General features: G+C 37.8%; 1 protein-coding gene and 1 pseudogene across 4 annotated transcripts in view; both read left to right on the top strand.

Annotated features, from left to right (window-relative positions):
• The window catches only part of ADAMTS3 (ADAM metallopeptidase with thrombospondin type 1 motif 3), a 261,316-nt gene that overhangs the window by 187,750 nt on the left and 48,979 nt on the right, over positions 1–24,587 (top strand). For all 4 annotated transcript variants that reach the window (XM_038556298.1, XM_038556297.1, XM_038556299.1 and 1 more), the window contains one exon: positions 10,044–10,243. In XM_038556298.1, coding sequence (XP_038412226.1) covers positions 10,044–10,243 — 200 coding nt within the window. The remainder of the gene's footprint in view (positions 1–10,043; positions 10,244–24,587) is intronic.
• On the top strand, positions 52–212 carry LOC119865444 (annotated as a pseudogene).

The following is a 24,587-nucleotide window of genomic DNA, read 5'->3' as shown; positions in this document are numbered from 1 at the left end:
GTACCTGCAGACTTTATGAACACTCTGTGCTCTTATTTAAATGGTAAATGAATTGCTTCTCAGCATTTTGGCTAAGATCAAGTGTAGTATCTGTTCTTACCAGTTTAAATGGTAAATGAGAAGATTATGTCTTATTGCAATAAATTACTAGACTTCTGCATTGTTATGAAGTATTTTTATCATAATGCAGTTTGTCTTTAAGTGTAGCACATTTTTCTATGTGAAATATATTTTAATTGTGAATCATATCCTTGACGAAGGATTTAGCAACAAATGAATTATTAGAATGATCAATCATTTATGATCAAGAAAGCAACCTTAGTCATCTAAAATAGTGAAATCATGGCCCAATGATTAATTATGGAAATTTATTCAGGAAGAAGATTTTAATGATCCTCTGGAACAACCTATTTATTTTATAGATAAATACAGATAAAGAAACTGAGGCCCAGATAAGTTTAGCATCTTTTTCCAAATCATTACAGATAGAGCATAGCAGACCTAGGCCTAGAACTCTGTTCTCTTTGTATTATTTTCCTGTTGTTGCATAACAAGTCACCAAGAACTCATTTATTAACTCACAGTTCTATAGATCAGAATCCAGGTTACTGGACTGGGTTCTATACTTAGCTATCATGAGGCCAAAATCAGGGTTCTGATCAGGTTGACCTCCTGTCTCAAGGCTCTAAGAAAGAATCCACTTCCAAACTCATTCCTGCTGTTGGCAGAATTTAGGTTCTTGTTGTTGTGGGACTGAGGTCCCCATTTCCTCACTAACTGTTGGCTAGGGCTGATTGTCAGCAACTAGAAACCTCTCTCTGGTCCTTGCATGGGATCCTTCTATCCTTGAAGCCAGCGATGGTACATGATTTCCTTTTCATGGTGCATATTTTTGACCTACTCTTCTGCAACCAGCCAGGGAAAGGTTTCTACTTTAATGGCTCATGAATTAGATCAGGCCCACCTGAATGATGGCTTTATTTTATGGTCAGCTTATGGTCAGGCATATAACATGATCATAGGATTGGTATCTTGTCATATTCACAGGTTCCATGGATCTTTGGGAGGCTATTTTAAAAGTCTGCCTTCCATATTTCTGAATTTATTCTGATTTTCTTGGTATAATACCTCACAACCTCATTCTGAAAGATCTATAATATAAATAGAAATGAAGAGTTTACATATATGTATAAAAGGCATAAATATATCTCCCAGAAATATAACATTGATATTCATGTGGCTCATTCCATCAGTTTACAAGATCTCTATTTCTACCTTCTTCTGAACACCTTATCTAAAATTATGCCTTCCCCATGTCCCTCTTACTCTCTCATCCTGTTTTATTTTCCTTACCCTGCTTCATCTTTCTTATTACTAGAATGTACATTCAGTGTGGACAAGATCCGTGTCTGCCTTGTCCATTTATTTTCTCCCAGGGCTTAGAAAATGCAGGTCCACTCCTTGTTCTTTAAATATTTTTTTGGAAAGAATGTATGGCAAATGTTAATATTCATAGTTTGGCTATAATGGTTTGTTTAATTTTTATTAAATCATTCCTTATGCCTTTGGAAAAAATGTAGTGTGCTCAAATAGAGTTTCTGGGGAAGTCTGAAGTGAAAAAAATATCTTGTTACCCTTAATAAAGTACACATAGGAGGCAACCGATGGACATAATTTGAGCTTTGAAATTGGCAGCTGTGAAGTGCAATTTTCTCTCTCCTTTATGCAGTTGAGCTTACTTAGAAAACTAATTTCTAGCAATGCCAGATTATTAGAATGTACTCTAGTACATTGAGTATAAGGACTCCTTCCTCTACTCTTGGATTTAGTAGAGGTGATTTTTAAAAACCAGAAGTAAGAGGAATATAATGTAGTCAAAAAGAGGAGAGTTAATTCAAATGCTATGCAATATACAGAATGATAATATTTGGAAATTAAAACTGTGATGTCTTTCAAAGTTAAATTTATAGTTTTAGCTGAATAAGAGCAACAGAAGAAACAAACTAGGAAACAGATCACTAGTAGCAAAACCCTTAATTTCAAATGAGATAAAGGAATAAAGTATAATGAATTTGGGAGATTAAACAGAATGTGTCAACCTTTTCAAAAGTCTGTATAGGCTAAGAATAGATTATTAAAGAAGAGTGAGAAGGGAGATGAGGACAATTGATGATGATAGCAGGAAGAGTATAGATGAGTTTATTTATCAGGGCTCTTCTAGTTTCAGTTGTTGGGAACTAACATCAGACTGCCTTAAGCAATAAATAAGTAAATAAATAATTAATTAGTAAGAGAGAAAATGAGATGATAATAGTTTATTGATTCATGAAATTGAAAAGACCAAAGTTTCAGGAATGGTTGAATTCAGCGGCTGGAAGATGTCAATGGAACATAATCTGTTCTCTCCATTCGTAATCTTCACTCTCCTCTTCTTGCATTAAACGTAGATCAACAGCTATCCCCATGCTAGTCCCAAGCAGCTTCCATGTTATATTCTGCTAGTTTCAAGCTTACTAGAGGGAATTTCTTTTTCATAGTAACTACAAATAAAATAATCCCTGGTCATAGTTTAGTTGATATGACTTAGACCATTTACTCATCCTTTAACAGATCACTAGAGTCAAGGAAAAGGAATACACTACTTGGCCATCCCTGGGTCAATGCTTGGTCTTTCTTGTCACTACCAGAGCTGAGCATACAGTGATGGAACAGGGAACTGAGGGCATAAAATACCCTGGAGAAAGATAGATTCCCCCACACCTAGAGTTGCCAGATTTAGCGGATAAAATTACAGGAATCTCATTTAAATTTGAATTACAGATAAACATTGAATAAGTTTTTAGTATTAGGCACACCCCAAGAAATATTTGGGACACCTTTATGGTTTTTTGTTTGTTAGTTTTTTGCATTTCAATAACTTTATTGAAAGGTATATCCCTTAGTACCAAACATAATGGTAGTAGGTTAGGCTACCTCTGCCAACTCAGAATTAACACTGATGTCAAATTATTGAAATATATCAGCCTTTTGGGGAAACTGAAGCTATCCATAAAACACAGTTCATAAAAATATAAGATATATTGTGGTTCTTTGGTTTATTTTCCAGTGCACATTTACCTGTAACATGATGTCATAAATGGGTACAGCCATTCTGGATGGACACAGGCTACTTTACTTGCTGCACGGAGTAAATGTTTACGACACTTTTAATGCCGTAGATCTCCTTACAGTCACTGACTTAGTAGAAAATCTCGAATACTACATTAGCAACATCTTTATCTTTAAAAAAGTGTTGTTTATATGAAATTTAAATTTAACAGATATATTGTATTTTGCCTGACAACTTTGCCACACCCAAACATTTCAGTGATTTATTTAAGAAACAATTGGAATGAGCTAGGTAAGCAACAGTGGTGAGTCCCCTACCATAGGAATGAAGGACTGTACCTTGCAAGAGAATGCGGAAGTGATCTCTAGGCAAATAGATTACAGTACCAGAAATGAAACACAAACTGCATTAATACAAACTAAGAATAAAAGAGACCCGTGGAAGACCAACGGTAGAGAATGCAGGAAGAGGAGGCTCTGAAAAGGAGATTTAGCAATGTAGACTGCCAGTACAACATGATTTTCCTCTCTTTTTTTGTTTTAAGGGGATTTGCCTCTTCATCTTCAGGGGAGACCAGCCTCAGTTACAAGGGCTGCTTATTTCTGATGGGACTAAGACATATGTGCGGTTCTGTTCTTATCTGTGAATGATTTGTACATGGGCATGTGACTCAGTTCTGGCCACTGAAACTTATAGTTAAATGTACTGGGCTTCTAGTAAAGATTTTTACCTACTCCTGTTTCTTAGGAGTTGTATCGTACTGTGTTGTACACAAACATACAATTTGTGATACCTGGCTATGATGCTAGAATTGGTGCTGCCATTTTGAAATAACCAGAGAAGCTAATCTTTGATTAGAACAAAGTTTACATGCCAAGAAAGGCAGGATATGAAAGATGGAGAAAAATGATTGATGATCTATCAATAAACCGATTAACCTAGGAATCACCCAACCTCTGGGTCCCTTGTAATACAAACGAATATGTGTCCAAGTTGCTTAAAACAGTTGAAGGTTTTATTTGCAGCTTAAAACATTTTAACTGACATACAGGAGGTTCATATTAAAAGTTAGAATGTTGTATGTATTGGACATTGAGGTGACTTTTCTGTTTTGTTTTTTTTTTAATTTGCGAATGATCATAAACTCAAACCATAAAAACATTATTTTTTCTCACGTGAAAAATAAGACGTTTTCCACTTTAAAAAAATGCTGTATGCTGTCCCTTAAAGTAGTCAGTGAAAACAAAAGCAAATGTGTACTTTAGAATGAGAACTTTTGGGGAAAAGAAATCACGGAAACTAATATTCATTCAATGGTAATGTCTTTTTTTAAAAAAAGCAACAGTTACTTAATGAAACTTCAGAATTGACATCATAAATTGGCTTGAATATAGTTCTTTGAACTATCATTATGGAATTTCCCATTTGGTGAAGAATTCAGCTGTTTTTTACAAAAATCTTTTATATCTTGGTGGAACAATGCCCCCCATATATAGAGGTGCTCTTAGTATATCTTTTTAGGAACTATAAAAATATAAATGTTTTAAAAAGATGTCAACAGAAAAATCACTATTGGATGATATAAACAGATCAACACAATTTAACTCCTCTCTGCTTCTGATGTTAACATATGACATTTGTTGAATTTTACGCTTATTTTTAGCTCTGATCTTAGGATCTCCACCTACTATTGGAAAATCCAGCTTGTGGCATCCCAGTCACTTCATTTTCACAACCATATTCTGTTCACAAAGAATGTTAAATTTATACATACGACTCATTCTATGTTTATAGTTACTCTAAAACATTTCCTTCCTCATTGTCTAAAGTAGATGCACTACAAAGAAAGCTGAGACATTTTTGGTAAACTGAACTTTACCATTCACTTATCCACATGAAAATTAACTTGCATTCCCAAATGGAGCATTAAAAATTTACACAGCAAAATTATTGTCAATGTCATATCTATTAGGACTAGATTCAGTGACATATAAAAGCAAACCTAAACTTGACCTAAACATGATGGAAGTGCTATTCCTCATATTTAACAAAGTCTAGGCAAACCAGGGCTGAGGTGTCAGCTTTACAGTCATTGAAGGGTCAAATGTCTTCTTTATAGCTCCCCTATCATACTATGCACATGCCTTGATGCTAAGGTTACCTCATAGAACTCCTGACATCACAACCATGTTCCAGGAAGCAGGAAGGAATAATGAGTAAAGGCTCAAAGGAGGTCTAACCTACCAAGATGAATCACATTCCTTTGAGGAGCCTTGGTGGAAGCCTCTCATACCGGCTAAATTAAGCCGCTGAAGTATAAGCAATATTTCTGCTTACATCTCATTGAATTACTCTTAGTTGAGTGGGGTCCTTCGTCCCAAGAGAGACTGGAAATGACTTTTAGCTGGTCTTATTACTGCCTCAAATAAAATTAACATTCTGTTCCTTAGGGAAGAGAGAATGGATAGAGGAGAGATGACTCTGTCACAGTCTCTATTACAGTTTGCTTGAGATTGCTTTCCAACCCCAGAGGTATTTGTATTAGATTCAGAACGTGATTAGAACCTGTACTTTTTCAATTTTATCTTTCTCTTCTGCTGTGTTTCAGACTATAGAGTTTCTTCTGGGGTGGGAGTGATTTCACCAACCTATACTTAGACTCCCTATAAATATGAGTAGGTCTGTAAACATGCCATGTTCCATCCCGAAAATGCCTTAAGCCCAGTTGTTCATAATCAGCAAAACATTGTATTCTACATTACTTGTTTGGTAAGTTCAAAATTCTTATTTAACACTAATAATCCTATCTTTTACACTAAAAATGTCAGTACTTAATGTGACTTAGTTGGTCACCATTGTGCCCCCAAATATTGCATATCTTCAATTAAAATAAGCTTTGTAGTAAAATTATTCTTTTTCTGAAAATTTGTATACAATAGTTGGGAAACTAGGGAGTACAAAAAGGGTTACAATCAAAAGGTTTCCAACATGGTAGTTAATTCTTATCAGTAACTCAGAAGATTAAGTTTCAAAAAAGTTTGAAAAAAGGAAACTCACTCTAAGTACTAAGAAGGATTGCCTTTGATATTTCTGGAAAGATTGAAATTTACTCTGAGCATCACTTTTCTGGAATGAAAATGAATAAGGCCTCCTGCAGGGCCTTATTTATTTATTTATTCTAAAGATGCTTAGTCTTTCCACTGATTCTGTTATCACATCAACCACTCTCTACTGTCCAACTCAGCTACAGCCATTCATCTCACCTTGAATGCACTTACTTAAGAGGATGCCAACAGAGAGAGGGCCCCCCAAGATCTAGTTTGCTACTCCCCATGCAAAATGTCACCATGTTTTAGCTTCTTCAACCTGCTTATTGTCTTCTCTGTGATTCCTTTCAGCCCTTTTAGCAGTAAACAGATCTGATGAAGGGGTGTTTGGACATGATTAGCATGATAATTATTTATTAATTTAATTTTAATTATCCACCTTTAATTATTCCTGTTCCTATATTTTATGGGGTACAGAAATAATGTAGAACCAGACATAGAGGCGTCAATTTTGCCAAAGCATGTGTTAGCTTTTAAACTTTGAAGCTTTATAAAGATGTGAGTTGTTACTGGTAGTAATAGTACCCTGATTAGATCTGCTTAAACTAAAAACTGTGTAGGTGATTCAAGCCTATATGATGGTTTGTGACTACATGATAAAACTCAGCTCCATTCCTGGATATAAATCCAGTACAATTGTGTGGTTCCCAGAGTTAACACCTAAAGAGGTACCCACCAAATGGCTCTTTACCTTCTCAGTGTCTGCCACACGTATGGGTACTCAATAAATATGCATTGAGTGAAGGTCAGCGCTATCTATTGGCTAACTCTTTCCTATTTCATATTGGATTTTCAATCTACCAAAGAAACGTATCTTATTGGATTTCATCCTAATTTATCTGAAAGTAAACATTCTAGATTCTTTTCTCCTTATACCTACTTTCTGCTCTGCAGGAAATACTGTCATCCTCATTCTTTTTAAAGTTAGCAGTTTAGATTTCCCATCACTAATTCTAGATTTTTTTTCTTACCTCTATTAAAAAAAGCTATTTAATTATTATAACTATTTAATTTCTTGTATGTAAAACAAAATGTAGAAAGCTTTAAAAAAAAGTGTAGGAGACTTCTCACAATGGGAAATCACCACCACCACCACCATCATCATCATCATGCTAATAGTAACAGTGAATACTTTTTATTGAGCACTTACATCTAAGCACTGTATATAGTGTTTTTACTATAAACATCTCTTCACAGCAGCTCTGCAAAGTAGGTATTGGTTCCATACCTACTTTGGGAAGTGAGGGAAGTGAGGTTTAAAGAGGATAAGCATCTTAAATAAAATCACATTGCTAGGATATGCCATGGCCAGGATTTGTAGCCAGGTATGTCTGAGTACAAAGCCCATGACTGTTACATTACAGAGTGGGCACACTGGAAAAAATTCACTATGAGAGAAGATATTTCACAGCCTCAGAATTGTCTGGAATTACTACTGATGTGTATACATTAAAAAGTGCAAGAAATTGGGGATCCCTGGGTGGCGCAGCGGTTTGGCGCCTGCCTTTGGCCCAGGGCGCGATCCTGGAGACCTGGGATCGAATCCCACATCGGGCTTCCGGTGCATGGAGCCTGCTTCTCCCTCTGCCTATGTCTCTGCCTCTCTCTCTTTCTCCCTCTGTGACTATCATAAATAAATAAAAATTTAAAAAAAAAATTAAAAAAAAAAAAGTGCAAGAAATTATTTCACTGTCTCTCCTTGTAATGTTTGACGCTGCCCACTTTAGGAATCATAGAAAGGGCACTGTAGAGTACGGGGGGAAATAGGGACAGATGTATTCTTGATTGAATCAGGGCAATGGTTGAAGGAAAAAGACTTCCTTCTTCCTTTCCAGGTTCTTCATGCAATGAAAAAAGAGATTCTCTTCTCTTACCAGAAAACCACCTATTTAAGGAGGGATTCAAAGGCCAAACCAAAGGTGTGTTAGAGCAGAATGGAACTGTCTTTCTGAAATAAGAATTCCGCCTTTTCCATTCATGCATCAGACTTAATGATATGATGATATTGCTCGTATATTTGCATTGGACACCGTGGCTGGCAGTTCTGCCAAAAAGAGCCATTTTTAGAACTGGGAGCTCTTGTATGAGTTTCCTATTTGTACATTAGCTATCACAACCTTTCACTTTCTCAAGTGTGTATGAAAAGGCTTGAGGTTGAATTAGGTAAAGCTATTTGCAGGTGTAGTCTCTTGCCCTCCATGTGGGTTACAGTGCTTAAAAGCAACTTTTGAGGAAAGTTGTCTGTTTGATGTGGATGGTGGTAAGAGTTATTTATGTATTGTGGAGTCCATGTGATTCCCCAATGAGAAGAAAACCCCCAGCTAATGATCTAGCATTTGGGCTTGGGTCAAAGTGAATTACAGGATAGCTTTCAACCCTGAGTAGTCATATTCAGAGCTTATGCCCATACATATGGGAGAGTACTGGTGTCTCTGTGTGTGTTTTTTAATAGTGGAAAGGGTGTAAGATCTGTACCTCTACTACTTCTAATCCTATGTGTCTGGGGCTTAGTTATCAGTCTTCCAGGCCAAGAGACACTTTTTCTTCCCCCCCAACTTCGTTAAAACCACAAAGGTGGAGAGGCAAATCCCGATTCTTTAATGCCAGACACTCCTTCAAATGGCCTACAGGCCCCAGTGCAGCATTAAGTAAGCATCCCATATAAAGCATGAATCAGAACTGGTTCTCTCAAATTTGTTTTTAGATATGGGATTGTTAGAGACATCAAGGCAGTTTGTAAAATAAAATCCTTTCCAACTTATGTATATTTGAATTGGAAATGAATCTCCTTTCAGTTTTATACAGCAGTTTTGAATAATATCTTTTATTTTAGCATTCAAATGACGAATTTTATTTTTCATTTCACAAAAAACATTTTTCTTCACCAAAAATATAGTAACCTGAAAACAGATAATCAAGATGATTAGAACCTGAGAATGCTTCTCTCAATCCCTTTTTTCTAGATAGATAGATGGATGGATATGGATATGGATATTTGTATCTGTCCTGTGTGTGGATATGTGTGTGTGTGTGTGTGTGTGTGTGTGTGTTGTCCATTGGGAAAATGAAATTCCTTCAATTGTATAGAATGAAAAAATTGTTTATTCTTTAATTTTTCTTTGGATGTGTTTTCTGACTGACTTCTTACTTTGGTGTCTCACAGATTCACATATGTAGCTATGGAAATGACCTGCTATCCAGATGGTGGCCAGTACAAATGCGGAGACCTGTAGTGTCTCCCTAGCAGCATTCACTAGGAAACCATACTCTTAAGATATAAAGTACTATATCATGACGGATGATTGTACAACCTGATGCTCTTATGTTGCCATGCTCTAATTTGGTTTTTACATTAAGGCTTTTGGCAAAAGGAGTGATTTAAATGTATGTGATACAAATTCTATCCCCACAGGATTATAATGACTTAATCACTGTAAACTCATCAACACACAATTTTTAAATCTATAATAGCCATTTATTTAATAAGTACTTGGTCAGCAACTGTTCTGCCTGTAGCCCCACTTGCTTTGCTCTGGGCTGAGGATAAAAGGACACACTCTTATCCTCATGGAACGTTCCATCTGGCATGATGGCACTGCCTTCTGTGCAATAACTGTACTTTAGCCTCAGTGTTGCTGTTCCATGTTGGATTTATAGGAGGTCTGATCATATGCGTGTGTACATTATTTGAAGAAAAAAGCAGTATCGCAGTGACTATTGATTATAATGTTAGACGCCCCTAGAAGATTTTCTTTTTCTTTGTAAAACATTGTTAGAAGGCCCACTGGGGAAGCTGAAATGCCTGAGTTCCTTCTGTTTCTTAATAGAGTCGAATCTGGGAGGCCTTGACGATGTAGGTACTATTTCCAGCAGCATTGACCAGCAGCTGAGGGAAGCAGCGAGGCACCGCCGACACACGGGAGAGAATGACTACAACATTGAGGTGCTGCTGGGGGTGGATGACTCCGTGGTCCGCTTCCATGGCAAAGAGCACGTCCAGAACTACCTCCTCACCCTCATGAACATTGTGAGTAGCGACTCCTCTCTGAGGCTTTTTGATTCCTTTAATTCACTTCTGTTCTGTCAGTGTCTTTTGGAGGCCTATTGTGAGGACTCCCCTGACTGCACCCCACATCCAAAATGTGCCTGTAACTGCATTAAATTGGAATATTGATCTAAATATTTAAGAATGCAAAAATGAAGGAAACATGAAGCAACATTTTCTTTTGGTTGATCAGCTAGTTTTGACATTGTCATCAAGGGGAAATCATAAATTTAAAAAGCCCTACTAAGATGGAGCTATACCAGGAATTATGATTTTCGTTTTGTTCTGAGCATCATCACAACCCATTGTGGCTTTGTCCACCTGCCTTGACAAGGACCATGAAGGATGAAGCAGCACCATTTGTATTGCAGGATGACAAAGGATGATTTAGGCCTGATAACTTTGTGTGGATGCTTAACTCTAGAGTTTTTGAGTAAGAGTGGTATCTTCCACCATTCTATGATTGAAGGTATACTGTACACACAGAGCACAGTCCTTTCCACGGTGCAGTGATGCAGTGCACTCATCAAGAGCTCTCTACGTTTTTCCTTCATTTCTCCTTTATGAGCCTTAATTATATGCAGAAGAAATTTAGCTCACATCCCAAAATGGGATTCTCTTTTTCCATGTGAATTGGCAGAGAGCAATTGAGGAAAAATAGTATCTAAACCATCTACTTCTAAAAGATAATTGAGATAGTAGTGCAATTCTATTTTGTATATTTTACCTCTTAGAATTATAAAATACCTATTTTTATTAATCTAGCAAATTTGTTACCTAAGCCTCTTCTCCCTTTTCCAGCTTTTGATTTTTTAATTTAATTTCTGCGGGCATCTATATTGTTTACCTTCTTCTTTCCATGCTTAAGATTAAATTGCAAATAATTACAATGGAGAAGAATAATTATTAATTTTATTAATCATAATTTTATTTATGGTAATATTTTTTAATAATAAAATTATTTTTTATTGGTGTTCAATTTGCCAACATACAGAATAACACCCAGTGCTCATCCCGCCAATTGCCCCCCTTAGTGCCCGTCACCCATTCAACCCGCCCCCCCGCCCTACTCCCCTTCCACCACCCCTAGTTCGTTTCCCAGAGTTAGGAGTCTTCCATGTTCTGTCTCCCTCTCTGATACTATTTATGGTAATATTTAAGCCTATATGTTAAATATATTTTTGTTATTGAGATGCCAGTTTATAAAATTATACATATACCTGCCATGTGTCTGTGAGATAGAAAGAGCATATGGAAATTATTTCTATCTGCTCACTGGTACCACTTCCTGTTATGAAGACTAAACATCACACAGAGAACAGGTTGCTGCTAGCTGTCACAATAGATGTGTATGGAGGATCACTATTTGTGAATTACACGAGTGTCTTCAACTACTGACTGACTTTTGTGTCTGACTTGCTAGTGGTGAAACGGGCATGCTGTTCCGCCTCTCTGTGCCTGCGTCAGCCTCTCCATCTGCATAATGAGAAAAAGAATAGGACTTACTTTACAAGGCAGGTTGAGAGGATTAAGTGGGTAAATATAAGTCACTGTGCTGTGTACATGTGCAGAAGGAAACAGTCATGTTTTAGCTTCCACACGACATTTACTTCCAAAATGACCTAAAACTTAAAAATCCCTAAAGAGATGCTATTCCCACTCACATTATTCATTGTACCCTTCCTTGGGCTGCTTTGCCCTGCTACCAGGGAGGGCAGCCAGTCCTTAAAGATTTATTAGGCCTCTTCCTGGTGCTCACAACTTGGTATCATGCAGCAGAGAGTTGATACCGTCCTTGTCCTCACAGAACTTATAATTTAGTCAAGCAGAAAAGAGAAATACATGGAATTTTTTTTAAGTTAAGCTATAAAGACTTGCTGTTATGAAGACTTATGTTGCAAATGCTATACTTTTGGAGAAGGCAGCTATGACAACAGTTGTCCAAGTTGTGAAGCTTGAGCGTAATCAAATTGGGACTTACGAGGCAAGGGCTTTCATTCTAGTTCTGTTACCTGTTGGCTCTGTGGCCTTAAGGGGATTTCATTTCTGTGTTTATAACATCAAAAGGCTTAATAAAATGTTCATTAATTCTGTAATTCGTCAGGAAGTTGGGAGTTAAACTGGAGTCTTCAAGGATTTGTTTTTCTATTGTGTTTTTGCAGTTTGCTTTTGTTTTTTGAAAGGCCCGTGAAAATGTAAGGGCTTTCTGGGTAGAGTCTTTTGTCATGAAATTAGAAATGATAAAGTATATTTGCCAGACAGTAATTCCAATTTGAAGGGCTTTGAAGAATAAACAAAGGGCCACGTTTTAGATTTAATAACAATCAAAAGGACTGTTTTATTTTTAAGTCCATTAAAAAGGTTAGATAATAGACTGAGTCTGTCTCAAATACTAGAAATTATTCTAAAGTTAATAGTGCATCAGAGAATGGAACTATAGTAGAGGAAATAAGTTTTAAAACTTAAGAAGCTCATTGCCTCTGAAATAATTGATGTAGGTAGGGGTTTTGGAGAAACAATAATAACACTCCTCCCCTTCCTTTCTTAATTTCACAACCAACTGAAAGATAGACATGGGCATCAGATAGATAGAAAACGTTTTTTTGTTGTTGAGAGCTGAATTACGCATGACTTAAGTATATAGCCGCCAAGATTTTCCTTATTGTAAGTCAGTGATTTTCAGCAGAGGGCAGTTTGTCCCAACCTCTGCCTGCAGGAACATTTGGTCATGTTGAGATTTTAGTTATCACAATTGGGAGGAAGAGTTGCCTGTGCCCCTAGTGGAGGAGGCCAAGGATATCGCTAAAGATACAATACAGGAACAGCCCTACATAACAAAGACGTATGAATTATCTAATCTAAAATGTCAGTAGTGCTAAAGTTGGTAAACCTTGGTCTAAATTGGATAAACTTAAATTCTCATCCTCTTCCAACTGAGTAATTTCAGGTTTCTTTTATAAGAGCAGACAGCCAGCCTTAAAAGTATGACAGCCCGGAAGCGGAATCCCTTCCTCTCCTTCCCACTGCTCAGGGCCCTGTTGTAGGCTGTCTGATCCAAAACAGTGAGATGGGCATGCTCATCACCCTGTCTCAAACTGACCAGTTAGATTAGAGTTGGATAATGATAAGCTAACAAAACGTTCTCATGGAAATTCAAGGTGAAGAAAATTGTTTTTACCTACCTAACAATGTTTGAGTAATTACCCCTCCTGTGGTAACCATGCCTTATGACTTCTCATGGTTATCTAAAATCATGGCCCACCAAACCTGAGGCCTGCACGGACATACAGGCTTTGTGCATGTCAGATAGGTTCTCTACCGGAATGTTGAGGACAGAAAAAGGCCTTCGGGAAGGCAGCTGTCATGCTGTGAGAATACCCAAGCAACTGAATGTGAACACTCAATGTGAAGAAAAACTGACAGCCCCTCACCCCCAGCCAACAGCCAGCATCACCTTGCCAGCTGTATAAGGAAACTACGTCTGAGGCAGGATCTTTCTACTTTTCTACCCCAGTCAAGCCTTCAGTTGAATAGCTCCCGCTGACATCTGACTTGCTTCAGAAGAAACACCAAGCTGGAACCAACCAGCCAGCTAAGTCAGTACCAAATTCCAGACCCATGGAAACTGTGAGAGAGAATAAATTAGCACTGTTGCTTTAAAAGAGAAGGAGAAGGGGTCAGGGGAGGAGGAAGAGAAGGAAGGAGAGAAGGAGACAGGGTTATTGGGAAGAGAAACTCAGAAAATTCAAGTTATATTTCGTATTTAATTTTACTGCAGGCTGGGGATCCCTGGGTGGCGCAGCGGTTTGGCGCCTGCCTTTGGCCCAGGGCGCGATCCTGGAGACCCAGGATCGAATCCCACGTCGGGCTCCCGGTGCATGGAGCCTGCTTCTCCCTCTGCCTGTGTCTCTGCCTCTCTCTCTCTCTCTCTCTCACTGTGTGCCTATCATAAATAAATAAAAATTAAAAAAAAAAAATTTAATTTTACTGCAGGCTAATCATAGTTTAAGTATAATCAAGAAAAACACTTGAAACAAAATATGTGTCAGGAGTAATGTTAAACATTTTAAAAAATTCATCTGCTGCTTATTTTTCCTCTATGCTGTCCATTTCATCCTGTGACTTATTTATTTTATAACTAGGAGTTTGTACCTCTTAATCTCCTTCACCTATTTTGCCCATTCCCACATACCTCCCCTAATTCATCTGCTATTTTAAATTAGCCATGTGAATTGACCACCTTTTTGACCCAAATATATCTTATCTATTCCAGGGCCATATTGCCTAATGATAGTAATGATTGTGTCTCTGAGTCTGGTAGTTTTTAAGTGATTTACTGTGTGAATCTGGGAGTTTGGACGCAGGAAAGGCAGTTCACTAAATTAGCACTTCTCTCAGGAAGTTTAAGGGTCAAGTGAACAAGTCTAAACAGGCCACAAGATGTTATTGCTGTAACTCCCTAAAAGGGGGAGGGTACCCTTTCCTATGCCTTTGGCTTCTTTGAATCTGTGAAAGAGGGGATAGCCTTCTGTGTCCTTTTATTTTTAACTCCTTTTTGGGGGGGTAGATCTTGAAATTTACCCAAGTCTCATCTGTAAAGAAGAAATAAACAGATCTGGATATATTGTAAAACAGCATGACTAATGACCAGAATCTGGGCAAGCTTTATAGGTTTCAAATAAGATATATGTGATATGTGTTACAAGCCTTTGTTAGGCTCTCACATCAAATCCTGTTATGTTAGGAAATTTTAGTTTTGTTATTTTGTAATATGGCTGACACACTCAGAGAGTGGTTCTCAGCGATGGGGCATGTCTCATTATACAAATATTGATCTATTGATCCAGGGCAGCCCGAGCGGCTCAGTGGTTTAGCGCCTCCTTCAGCCCGGGGCCTGATCCTGGGGACCCGGGATCGGGTCCCGCGTCAGGCTCCCTGCATGGAGCCGAGCCTGATTCTCCCTCTGCCTCTCTCTCCCTCTCTCTCGCTCTCTCGCTCTCGCTCTCTCTCTCTGTGTGCCTCTCTCATGAATAAATTAAAAAAAAAAACAAATATTGATCCATTGCTTACTATATACAAGGCTGTTTTAGGCTTAGAAAAATTCTCAACGAACACAATAGAAAATTCTCTGCTCTCTTGGAGCTTGAAAGAGGAGACACGTTAATAGCCAAATAATAAATAAATATGTAAGTTTAAGTAATAATAACTCCTGAGAAGGAAAATAAATTAAGAGTAAAGAGATACTGTCAAGGAGAGAAGAGGCAGCACGGGAAATATTTGAGATAGGAGGTTAGGAAGAGCATCTCTGAGATATTATGTGGGCAGAGATCTAGAAATTCTGTGAGGAAGAGAGCTAGACAAAGAGTTTAATCCTCATAGAGATCGTATTAAAGATGTAGATTGCTTTGGGTAGCACAGATATTTTAACAATATTTTTTTGTTCTGACCCATGAACGAGGAATTTTTTTCCATTTCTTTGTGTCATCTTCAATTTCTTTGTCAGCATTTTATAGTTTTAGAATACAGGTCTTTCACCACTTTGGTTAGGTTTATTCCTAGGTATCTTATTGTTTTGGTGCAATTGTAAATGAGATTGATTCCTTAATTTCTCTTTCTGCTGCTTCATTATTGGTGTATAGAAATGCGATAGATTTCTGTATGTTGATTTTGTATCCTGCAACTTTACTGAATTTGTGTGTCAGTTTTAGCAGGCTTTTGGGTTTTTTATGTATGGTATGTTATCTGCAAATAGTGAAAGTTTTACTTCTTCCTTGCTGATTTGGATGCCTTTTGTTTTTGTTGTTGTCTGATTGCTGTGGCTAGACATCCGGTACTGTATTAAGTAACTGAGGTGAGAGTGGACATTCCTGTCTTTTCCTGACCATAGAGGAAAAGCTCTGTTTTTCCCCATTGAGGATGATGTAAATTGTTTTTCATATATAGCCTTTATTATGATGAGGTATGTTTCCTCTAAACCTACTTCATTGAGGTTTTTTTGTCATGACTGGATATTGTACTTCGTCAAATGCTTTTTCTACATCTATTGAAATGATCATATGGTTCCTTTCCTTTCTCTTATTGATATAATATACCACATTGATTAATTTGTGAGTATTGAACCACCCTTGCAACCCAGGGATGAATCCCACTTGATCATAGTGAATGACTTCTAAAACTGTATTGTTGGATTCAGTTTGCTAGGATTTTATTGAAAACTTTTGCATCCATGTCTATCAGAGATATTGACTTATCATTCTCTTTTTCAGTAGTCTTTAACTGGTTTTGGTATTTTTGGTATCAGTGTAATCAGTGCTGGCTTCATAGAATGAATTTGGAAGTTTTCCTCCATTTTCTATTTTTTGGAACAGTTTGAGGAAAATAGATAGGAACTTTTATGATTACTGATTCAAATTCTTTACTGGTTATCAGTCTGTTCAAGTTTTCTATTTCTTCCTGTTTTGGTTTTGGTAGTTTATATTTTCCTAAGCATTTATACATTTCTTGTAGGTTGTTCAGCTTTTTGGCATATAACTCTTTAAACATATTCTTTTGTGATCGTACTTCTGTGGTGTTGGTTGTTATTTCTCCTTTCTCATTTGTGACTTTATTTATTTGGGCCCTTTATCTTTTCTTTTTTATAAGTCTGGCTAGAGGTTTATCAATTTTATTAACTTTTTCAAAGGACCAGCTCCTGGTTTCACTGATCTGTGATGAAAAGTGTTAAAGCTTGGTGAAAGGTGTGTAGGAATATTTTATATTATTTTTGTCCCTTTTTTGTGAGTCTAAAATTATTTCAGAGTGAAGTTAAAAGTAAAAATAAACATAATAAAAGAACCCTTGATTTTATGCTTTCCCTTGTTTCATTTAGTTTTTCTTGTAACCTTTAAAGAATTTAATATCAAATGATCTTTTTTGGAGACTTCCATTATGAATAGAGATGAGTTGTCAAAAAGAATGGCTTACGCATTTTTGCCAACCACGCATGAGGAAATACATAATGAGTATGTGATTTAATAGTAAATAAAATTAGTATTGAAATATCATAAACAAGTACTCTTAAACATCAACTTTTATTAAAGTATAACTGTACAATAAGTTTGATGAGATTTTATATAAAATCACATTTATGTTTCAGTATAGTTCTCTTCCAAGTACCTTCAGAGATTATAGCAAACGAGTTCAGTCTTGCCTTCTTGTCTTTCACTTTCTCAGCACCCTGTTATTCAAGCCGGAAAACTTCTTTTATCATAGAGATGTTTTGCCCCTTGAGGATGTACTTCACTAGGAGAAATTAGATTTATGAATATGTATAATGAAGCCTAGAAAATGCTAATTGACTGGAAGTATAGATCGAGTGCTATTGGGAAAGAGTATTAGAGATATCTTTGAAGTATGGGAATGAGGAAGGGTTTGAGGAAGATGTATACATGAACTTGGCCTTGCATGGTAGGTAGAAGTTAGATGTTCAAAGATGGATGGTAAGTTCCAGGCAGAGAGGAGAGTTGAACATTCAAAGCTCCTATTTGAGTTTGGCTATATAGAAGTTGCATGAAGGAAATCAATGCAAAATAAGAACATCTAGATAGATAGTAACTATACAGCTCTTCAGTGAGGGTTTATCTTCTTTGTTCAGTTCTGTTTTAAAAATCAGTTATTGGTTTAGCAGTGGATGGGTATTTACCCCGTTCAAGACATTGGGAGAATATAAAGAAGTTCTTGGCAGGTTAAGACCAGGAAACACAGAGTCTATAAAGGTGATGAAATGAAGACAACTCTTCTAGATGTTAGTTTGATTTGAAAAAAGTGCAAGCTGGTGCTGTAAAATCATGACATTCTATCTTTTTTTTATTGGAATTGGTTAAATTTTGACCAAATTATTAAATGAATGTCAATTAAAAAGACATAAAAGATATATGTTCCATCAACTCTAATCCCTTTGGATGCTAGAATTTCTTTCTACTACTACAATACCTAACTAGTATTTACCATATTTCACCTTGAGTGCAAATTGCTGTACATGATTAAGCTTTTTATTTACAACATGAAAAATAGTCTGTGACACTTCAGACAAGAAAAACATCAGAGGTTTAGGGAGAGGGACAGAGGGATGAGGAAGTGGAGCCCAGGACATTTTAATGGAGGTGAAACTATTCTGTATGATGGATATTTATGGTGCATAAAGACATTATGCTTTTGTCAAAACTCGTTAAACTGTAGAATACAAGAAACTAGAATACTGCAAACAATGGACTTTAGTAGATAATAATGTGTCAATACTGATTCATCAACTGTAAGGCATGTACCACACTAATGCAAGGTGTTATCCTAATATGTGATTAGGTAGAGGGGTATATTAGAACTATCTGTACTTTCCACTTAATTTTTCTTTAAACCTGAAACGACTCTAAATGCTAACATCTAAAGAAACAAAAAAACAAAGCCCTAACAAAACAGAACTGTCTGACACAGAGTAAACATGCAATAAAATTTTCATTGATCCAAGGTTTTAACAAATATTTTAATGCTATAAACCAGATATGTAGAGGTGAACACAAAAGATTTATTCCCTATCCCAAGATTACAGACTGGTGGAGAAATCAAATAAATGCATCATATGTTATACTAAGAGCAATGCAGGGAACCAACAGTTTGCTTGGAAAGAGAATAACAGAGCAAGTGGATGATAGGGATTTTACAGAGACATGAAAAGAAAGCCTTGGACCAAGAAGTGATTAAGTTGAGACCTAAAGTAAAAGGGAGAGCCAGCCACTGAACAATGACCTGTGTTGTAGTTACTGAACAGAAGCCACTGTGGTTTGAGTCTAACATGCAAGGAGTCAGGTGGAGCTTAAAGAAGAAAAATAAGGACCTTTTAGGTCATGGAAGGAGCTTGAATTCAGTTTTAATTAAATTAAGGGAAAGCTATTGGAGGCCTCATTCTGTGTTGTAAATGGGTTGGAGAGGTTTAGAATGAAGGCTGACCATTTGGCTATCAGTTGTAGATGTGTAGATAAGGGATGATGGCTTATTGGGCAGTGAAGATTGCTTTGACAAAGGAGTATTTATGGTAGAATCAGTAAGATTTACCAGTGGATCAGATCGGGGCTAGGGAAAGGGGAGCCTTACAATTTTCTGACTTGAACACTACTGGATGATGATGATGCCATTTATATAGATGGAGTAGTCTGTGGGGGGAAAAAACAGATTGTGTGGCATCAGGTTAGTGATGAAATCTTTGAAGGTGTTTGAAATCCTTTAGTTTAAGTGTAGATTCAAAAGAATGATATCATCATCTTTTAGTCTTTGCTCTCTGCCTGGGCCTGTGCTAAATATATTACATGAATTATATAATATTCCTCAATCCTGAGACATGTTCACTTGTAGTCTTAGTTTAAAAATGAGGAGATTGAGATTTAGAGAGGTTAGGTGACTTTTCTAGTCTCCCAGCTAAGAGGTAGCCCGGCCAGAGCTTGAGCCCAGTGCTCTGTTTCCTCCCTAAGCTTTACTGCTTTTGTTACAGTCAAGGCATTTTATGTGTCCCTTGCCAGATAAAATTCTCATGTCTTTCCTTTACCTGTTTCTGTATCTTATTAAATACCATTCAAGTCACTGAAATGAGAATTCAGTTACTTGCCTTATTTGAATCAAATCAATTAGCAGGCTTTTTTAAGGTTCTCTGTAATAGGGCAATGAAGCAGATTTTGTGACTAGGATGGTGTGTTGTTTTCAGTGTGCCAGATGTTCCCTGACACCAACAGCGTGCTGTCTGTGGCAGGTATCATTGTCATATACTAAGATCTGTGAAGTGACCTGGGTCTGTTGTGCCTATTAAAATTTGCAGCTTTCTGCAATGCTTTAATCTCAGAATGTATCAACTGAAAAGAAAACAATTCATTTAAAAGTGGCTTTTAATCATACTTCCAAGTAATCATTAATAATTAAAGAGAACTCGTTAATTCTTTTTTATACTAAAATTGGCTATTTATGTACAGTGAACTAATAACATTGCTGTGTTATGTGGACATGGCAAACTTCCCTGCTAATATATTTAGAAGAAAAAAGGTATAAGTAAGTATTCTGGTCCTAACAAAGCATTAATAATAGACTTGTTCAAGCATTAGCAGGTATGTGTGGCTCCTGGTTAATTAATGATGATTAAATCTTTACACTGCTTTTGATTTCTCAACTAATGTTTCTTAAAACATTGAACATGAGTGCAAGGCAAATTTATCTGGGGAGTATACGTGTTCAGGCAACCTAAGCAAATCATGAAGCAGTTGTCTATTTTGGGTCATTATCTTTAATCCATTTCTTACATTAGAATTAACATCAATCCTTTAAATATTGATTCACCCAACATACATGCCTTTTCATAGGCCAAATCCTGTTTGCTTCTAGAGAGACAAAAATTAATAAAATTTAGGTTTGTTTTTTTTTTTTTTTTTTTTCACAAGGAGCTAGTTCTAGCAGGCAGGTGAAATCAACAAATAATAATAAAATGTGATAATTTCTTTAAAAGATTTAGTTACAAATGACTATGTAAACATTAAAATTGAAAAGAAAGGGATGTGGTTTGGCAAATAATGCCAGTGGCAGATGGAGTCTTCACAGAGGAGATGCCATTTGAGTTGGGCTTTAGAGAATGAATTGGCATTTTGCTGCTAGAAAAGGAGAAGATGACTTTTGGAAGATGGGAAAGAGACTGTAAAAAAATACACAAAGGGATAGTTCATGGTGTCTTCTGAGCCAATGGAGGCTTGTCTATACGTAAAATTGAAGGGTATTTAGGGGAGATGACAGAAAATGAGCCTGGATAGGGAAGCTAGGGTTACCTTTAAAAAATGTCCATACCATTCTAAGGCATTTGAATTTCACCTTGCTAATGAAGAGTCAAGGGGTTTTAAAGATGAAAGGGCTAGTTTCCAAGATCTATAAAGAACTTATTAAACTCAACACCCAAGAAACAAACAATCCAATCATGAAATGGGCAAAAGACATGAAGAGAAATCTCACAGAGGAGGACATAGACATGGCCAACATGCACATGAGAAAATGCTCTGCTTCACTTGCCATCAGGGAAATACAAATCAAAACCACAATGAGATCCCACCTCACACCAGTGAGAATGGGGAAAATTAACAAGGCAGGAAACCACAAATGTTGGAGAGGATGTGGAGAAAGGGGAACCCTCCTGCACTGTTGGTGGGAATGTGACTGGTGCAGCCACTCTGGAAAACTGTGTGGAGGTTCCTCAAAGAGTTAAAAATAGACCTGCCCTACGACCCCGCAATTGCACTGCTGGGGATTTACCCCAAAGATACAGATGCAGTGAAACGCCGGGACACCTGCACCCCGATGTTTCTAGCAGCAATGGCCACAATAGCCAAACTGTGGAAGGAGCCTCGGTGTCCATGGAAAGATGAATGGATAAAGAAGATGTGGTCTATGTATACAATGGAATATTCCTCAGCCATTGGAAACCACAAATACCCACCATTTGCTTCAACGTGGATGGAACTGGAGGGTATTATGCTGAGTGAAGTAAGTCAGTCGGAGGACAAACATTATATGTTCTGATTCATTTGGGGAATATAAAAAATAGTGGAAGGGAATATAAGGGAAGGGAGAAGAAATGTGTGGGAAATATCAGAAAAGGAGACAGAACATGAGAGACTCCTAACTCTGGGAAACGAACTAGGGGTGGTGGAAGGGGAGGTGGGCGGGGGGAGGGGCAACTGGGTGACGGGCACTGAGGGGGTCACTTGACGGGATGAGCACTGGGTGTTATTCTGTATGTTGGCAAATTGAACACCAATAAAAAATAAATTCATAAAAAAAGAAAGATGAATTACTTTATCAGTCTGTGCTTTATGAAGAGAATCTTGGTGCATTAGAATGACTTGGAGGAGGAGACTGTATGATGCTGTGCCCAGACACACAGTATCCAGAATTAGGAAACAACTCCTCGTCTATCTGGCTCCAAGCCCTTGTGATTTATACTGTATCATCCCGCCTCCACAAGCTGTCTTATTGACCATAACAGGTCACAGAGACAGATCGGAGTAAACAGAAGTCAGTTCAGCCCTCCCTTAGATAAACATGCATGCTTTCTCTGGAATATCCTGGCCCCACTGAAGGTCTGAACATCACAGGTTTAATTAATATAACAACAGGACGACTACACAGTGTTGCTGTCTCAGCGGTCTCTTTTCACTGAAGCATCTCACCTTCCTCTTTCCCCTTCACCTTTGTTTCCGAAGTCCCAGAGTTCCCTCCTGGCATTGACTCATTTTTCCTTTGTTATGCTACCAATTTCAGATTGACCTTATCCCTTCCAGATTTATAGCAGCCTTTTATCTTTCCCAGGGCCCTAAAGCACAGAAAAGCTTTTTAGCTTGTTGAGGGAATCCCATCTTGCTCATTCTTGAAGAAAGGGAATCCGTTCTACCAGGGCTTTTAGGATGCTTTCACTAAAGGCCAGAAGATTTTTTTTTTTAAGTCTTTGTAGCTGAATTAGTCCACACAGAGCTCCTTTGATGCTTAAAATGAGGTAAAGGCATAATTAGCATAAAAGGACAGACTTATGCTTATTGGAAACAACCATCTGACCCTTATAATCTGCCCTTCCAGAGGACTATTGAAATGGGCCCAAATTACCCAAATGTAAACGTTTGCAAAAGTTTTAGCGGGTTATTGTAACAGTTCAACTGAGTAGAATGGCTACTAGCTACTGGCCGTGGAGAGATAGACTTGAGAGATGTCAGGGTACAGGACAGGGTACAGATTGACTGCGTTTGCAGAAGAGGAGGGAATCAAGGATAGTTTAGTCTTCAACTGTGTAGAATACTGGGAGAACAGACTCTGGGGAGAAGACGAGTATACTCTGAGATGTATAGGTAGATTCCCAGGAGATAGTTCTGTTACACAATAGCCAAACTGTGGAGGGAGCCTCGGGGTCCATCGAAAGATGATGGATAAAGAAGCTGTGGTCTATGTATACAATGGAATATTACTCATCCATTAGAAACGACAAATACCCACCATTTGCTTCGACGTGGATGGACCTGGAGGGTATTATGCTGAGTGAAGTCAGTCAGTCAGAGAAGGACAAACATTATATGGTCTCATTCATTTGGGGAATATAAATAATAGTGAAAGGGAATAGAGGGGAAGGGAGAAGAAATGTGTGGGAAATATCAGAAAGGGAGACAGAACATAGACTCCTAACTCTGGGAAACGAACTAGGGGTGGTGGAAGGGGAGGAGGGCAGGGGGTGGGGGTGAATGGGTGACGGGCACTGAGGGGGGCACTTGACGGGATGAGCACTGGGTGTTATTCTGTATGTTGGCAAATTGAACACCAATAAAAAATAAATTTATTATAAAAAAAAAGATAGTTCTGTTACTACTGGAGTTGAACAGATGGCTCTTGAGCATGAGAGAGATGAATGAGTGTTACAGACGTAAACATTTGGAGCTAATCAGCCTGTAGGTATCGGTTGAAGAAACAGCAGCGGATGAAATATTGCAGAGCGAGTGCATGAGAAGAGACGATGGTTGAAAACAAAACCGTGAGGCACACTGACATGTGAGCTGGATGGAGAAAAGGGAGCTCGTATCACTAAAGATGCGAGTAGTGTTCGAAGAACACAGTGCGGTACAGTACTAAATGCTGCTGAGCACTGTAGGTGGGTTATTTTTTCATGACGAGGGAGAATTAAGAGTATGGATTAAAGATGACAAGGAACTCCAAGCAAGGGAGAGCTTGAATACAGGCAATAAAGACTTGATGAGTTTTTTGGAGCAGAGCATTTGGAGCAGAAGAAGCCAGAGACCTAGGTGACAAACAGAAAAAGGCAAGAGAGGTAGGTGTGAAAGAGCAACAGGCATCGGCATCACGTAGACTTACCTGACTTTTACTCGTGCTCATCTTCTGGGGGAAAGAATCATGTAACTTCTGTGGGTCTCAGCCTCTTTCTAAAGTAGTGATACGAGATGTCTCCTTTGCAGAGTGTTGAGCTTCCGCGATAATGTGGATTGGACTTCTTGCACTTGCTCTTCATAATACCCTTCCTGATTTTGGGTCTCCCTGCTCTGACTACCCAGTCTTAACTTCTTCCTCACCCTCTGGACGTCTATCTTGTCAGTCAGATTTATTGCCTTCAGAGGACATGATCCTATCTGGTAGGACCACGTCTGCCTGTCTTTTTAAAATATTTATTGATTTTTGTTCACGCACGTAGCCTATTTCACCTGATAGAACACAGTCATGATACGAACTGAGACCCAGACTCAGTTACTCTTAAATGTCCTGCCCCAGGGACAGT

Source organism: Canis lupus, chromosome 13 (assembly GCF_011100685.1).
Source record: "Canis lupus familiaris isolate Mischka breed German Shepherd chromosome 13, alternate assembly UU_Cfam_GSD_1.0, whole genome shotgun sequence".
NCBI lineage: Eukaryota > Metazoa > Chordata > Mammalia > Carnivora > Canidae > Canis > Canis lupus.
The sequence above is the reverse complement of the archived record's forward strand: the minus strand, read 5'-3'. Positions and strand labels throughout refer to the sequence as shown.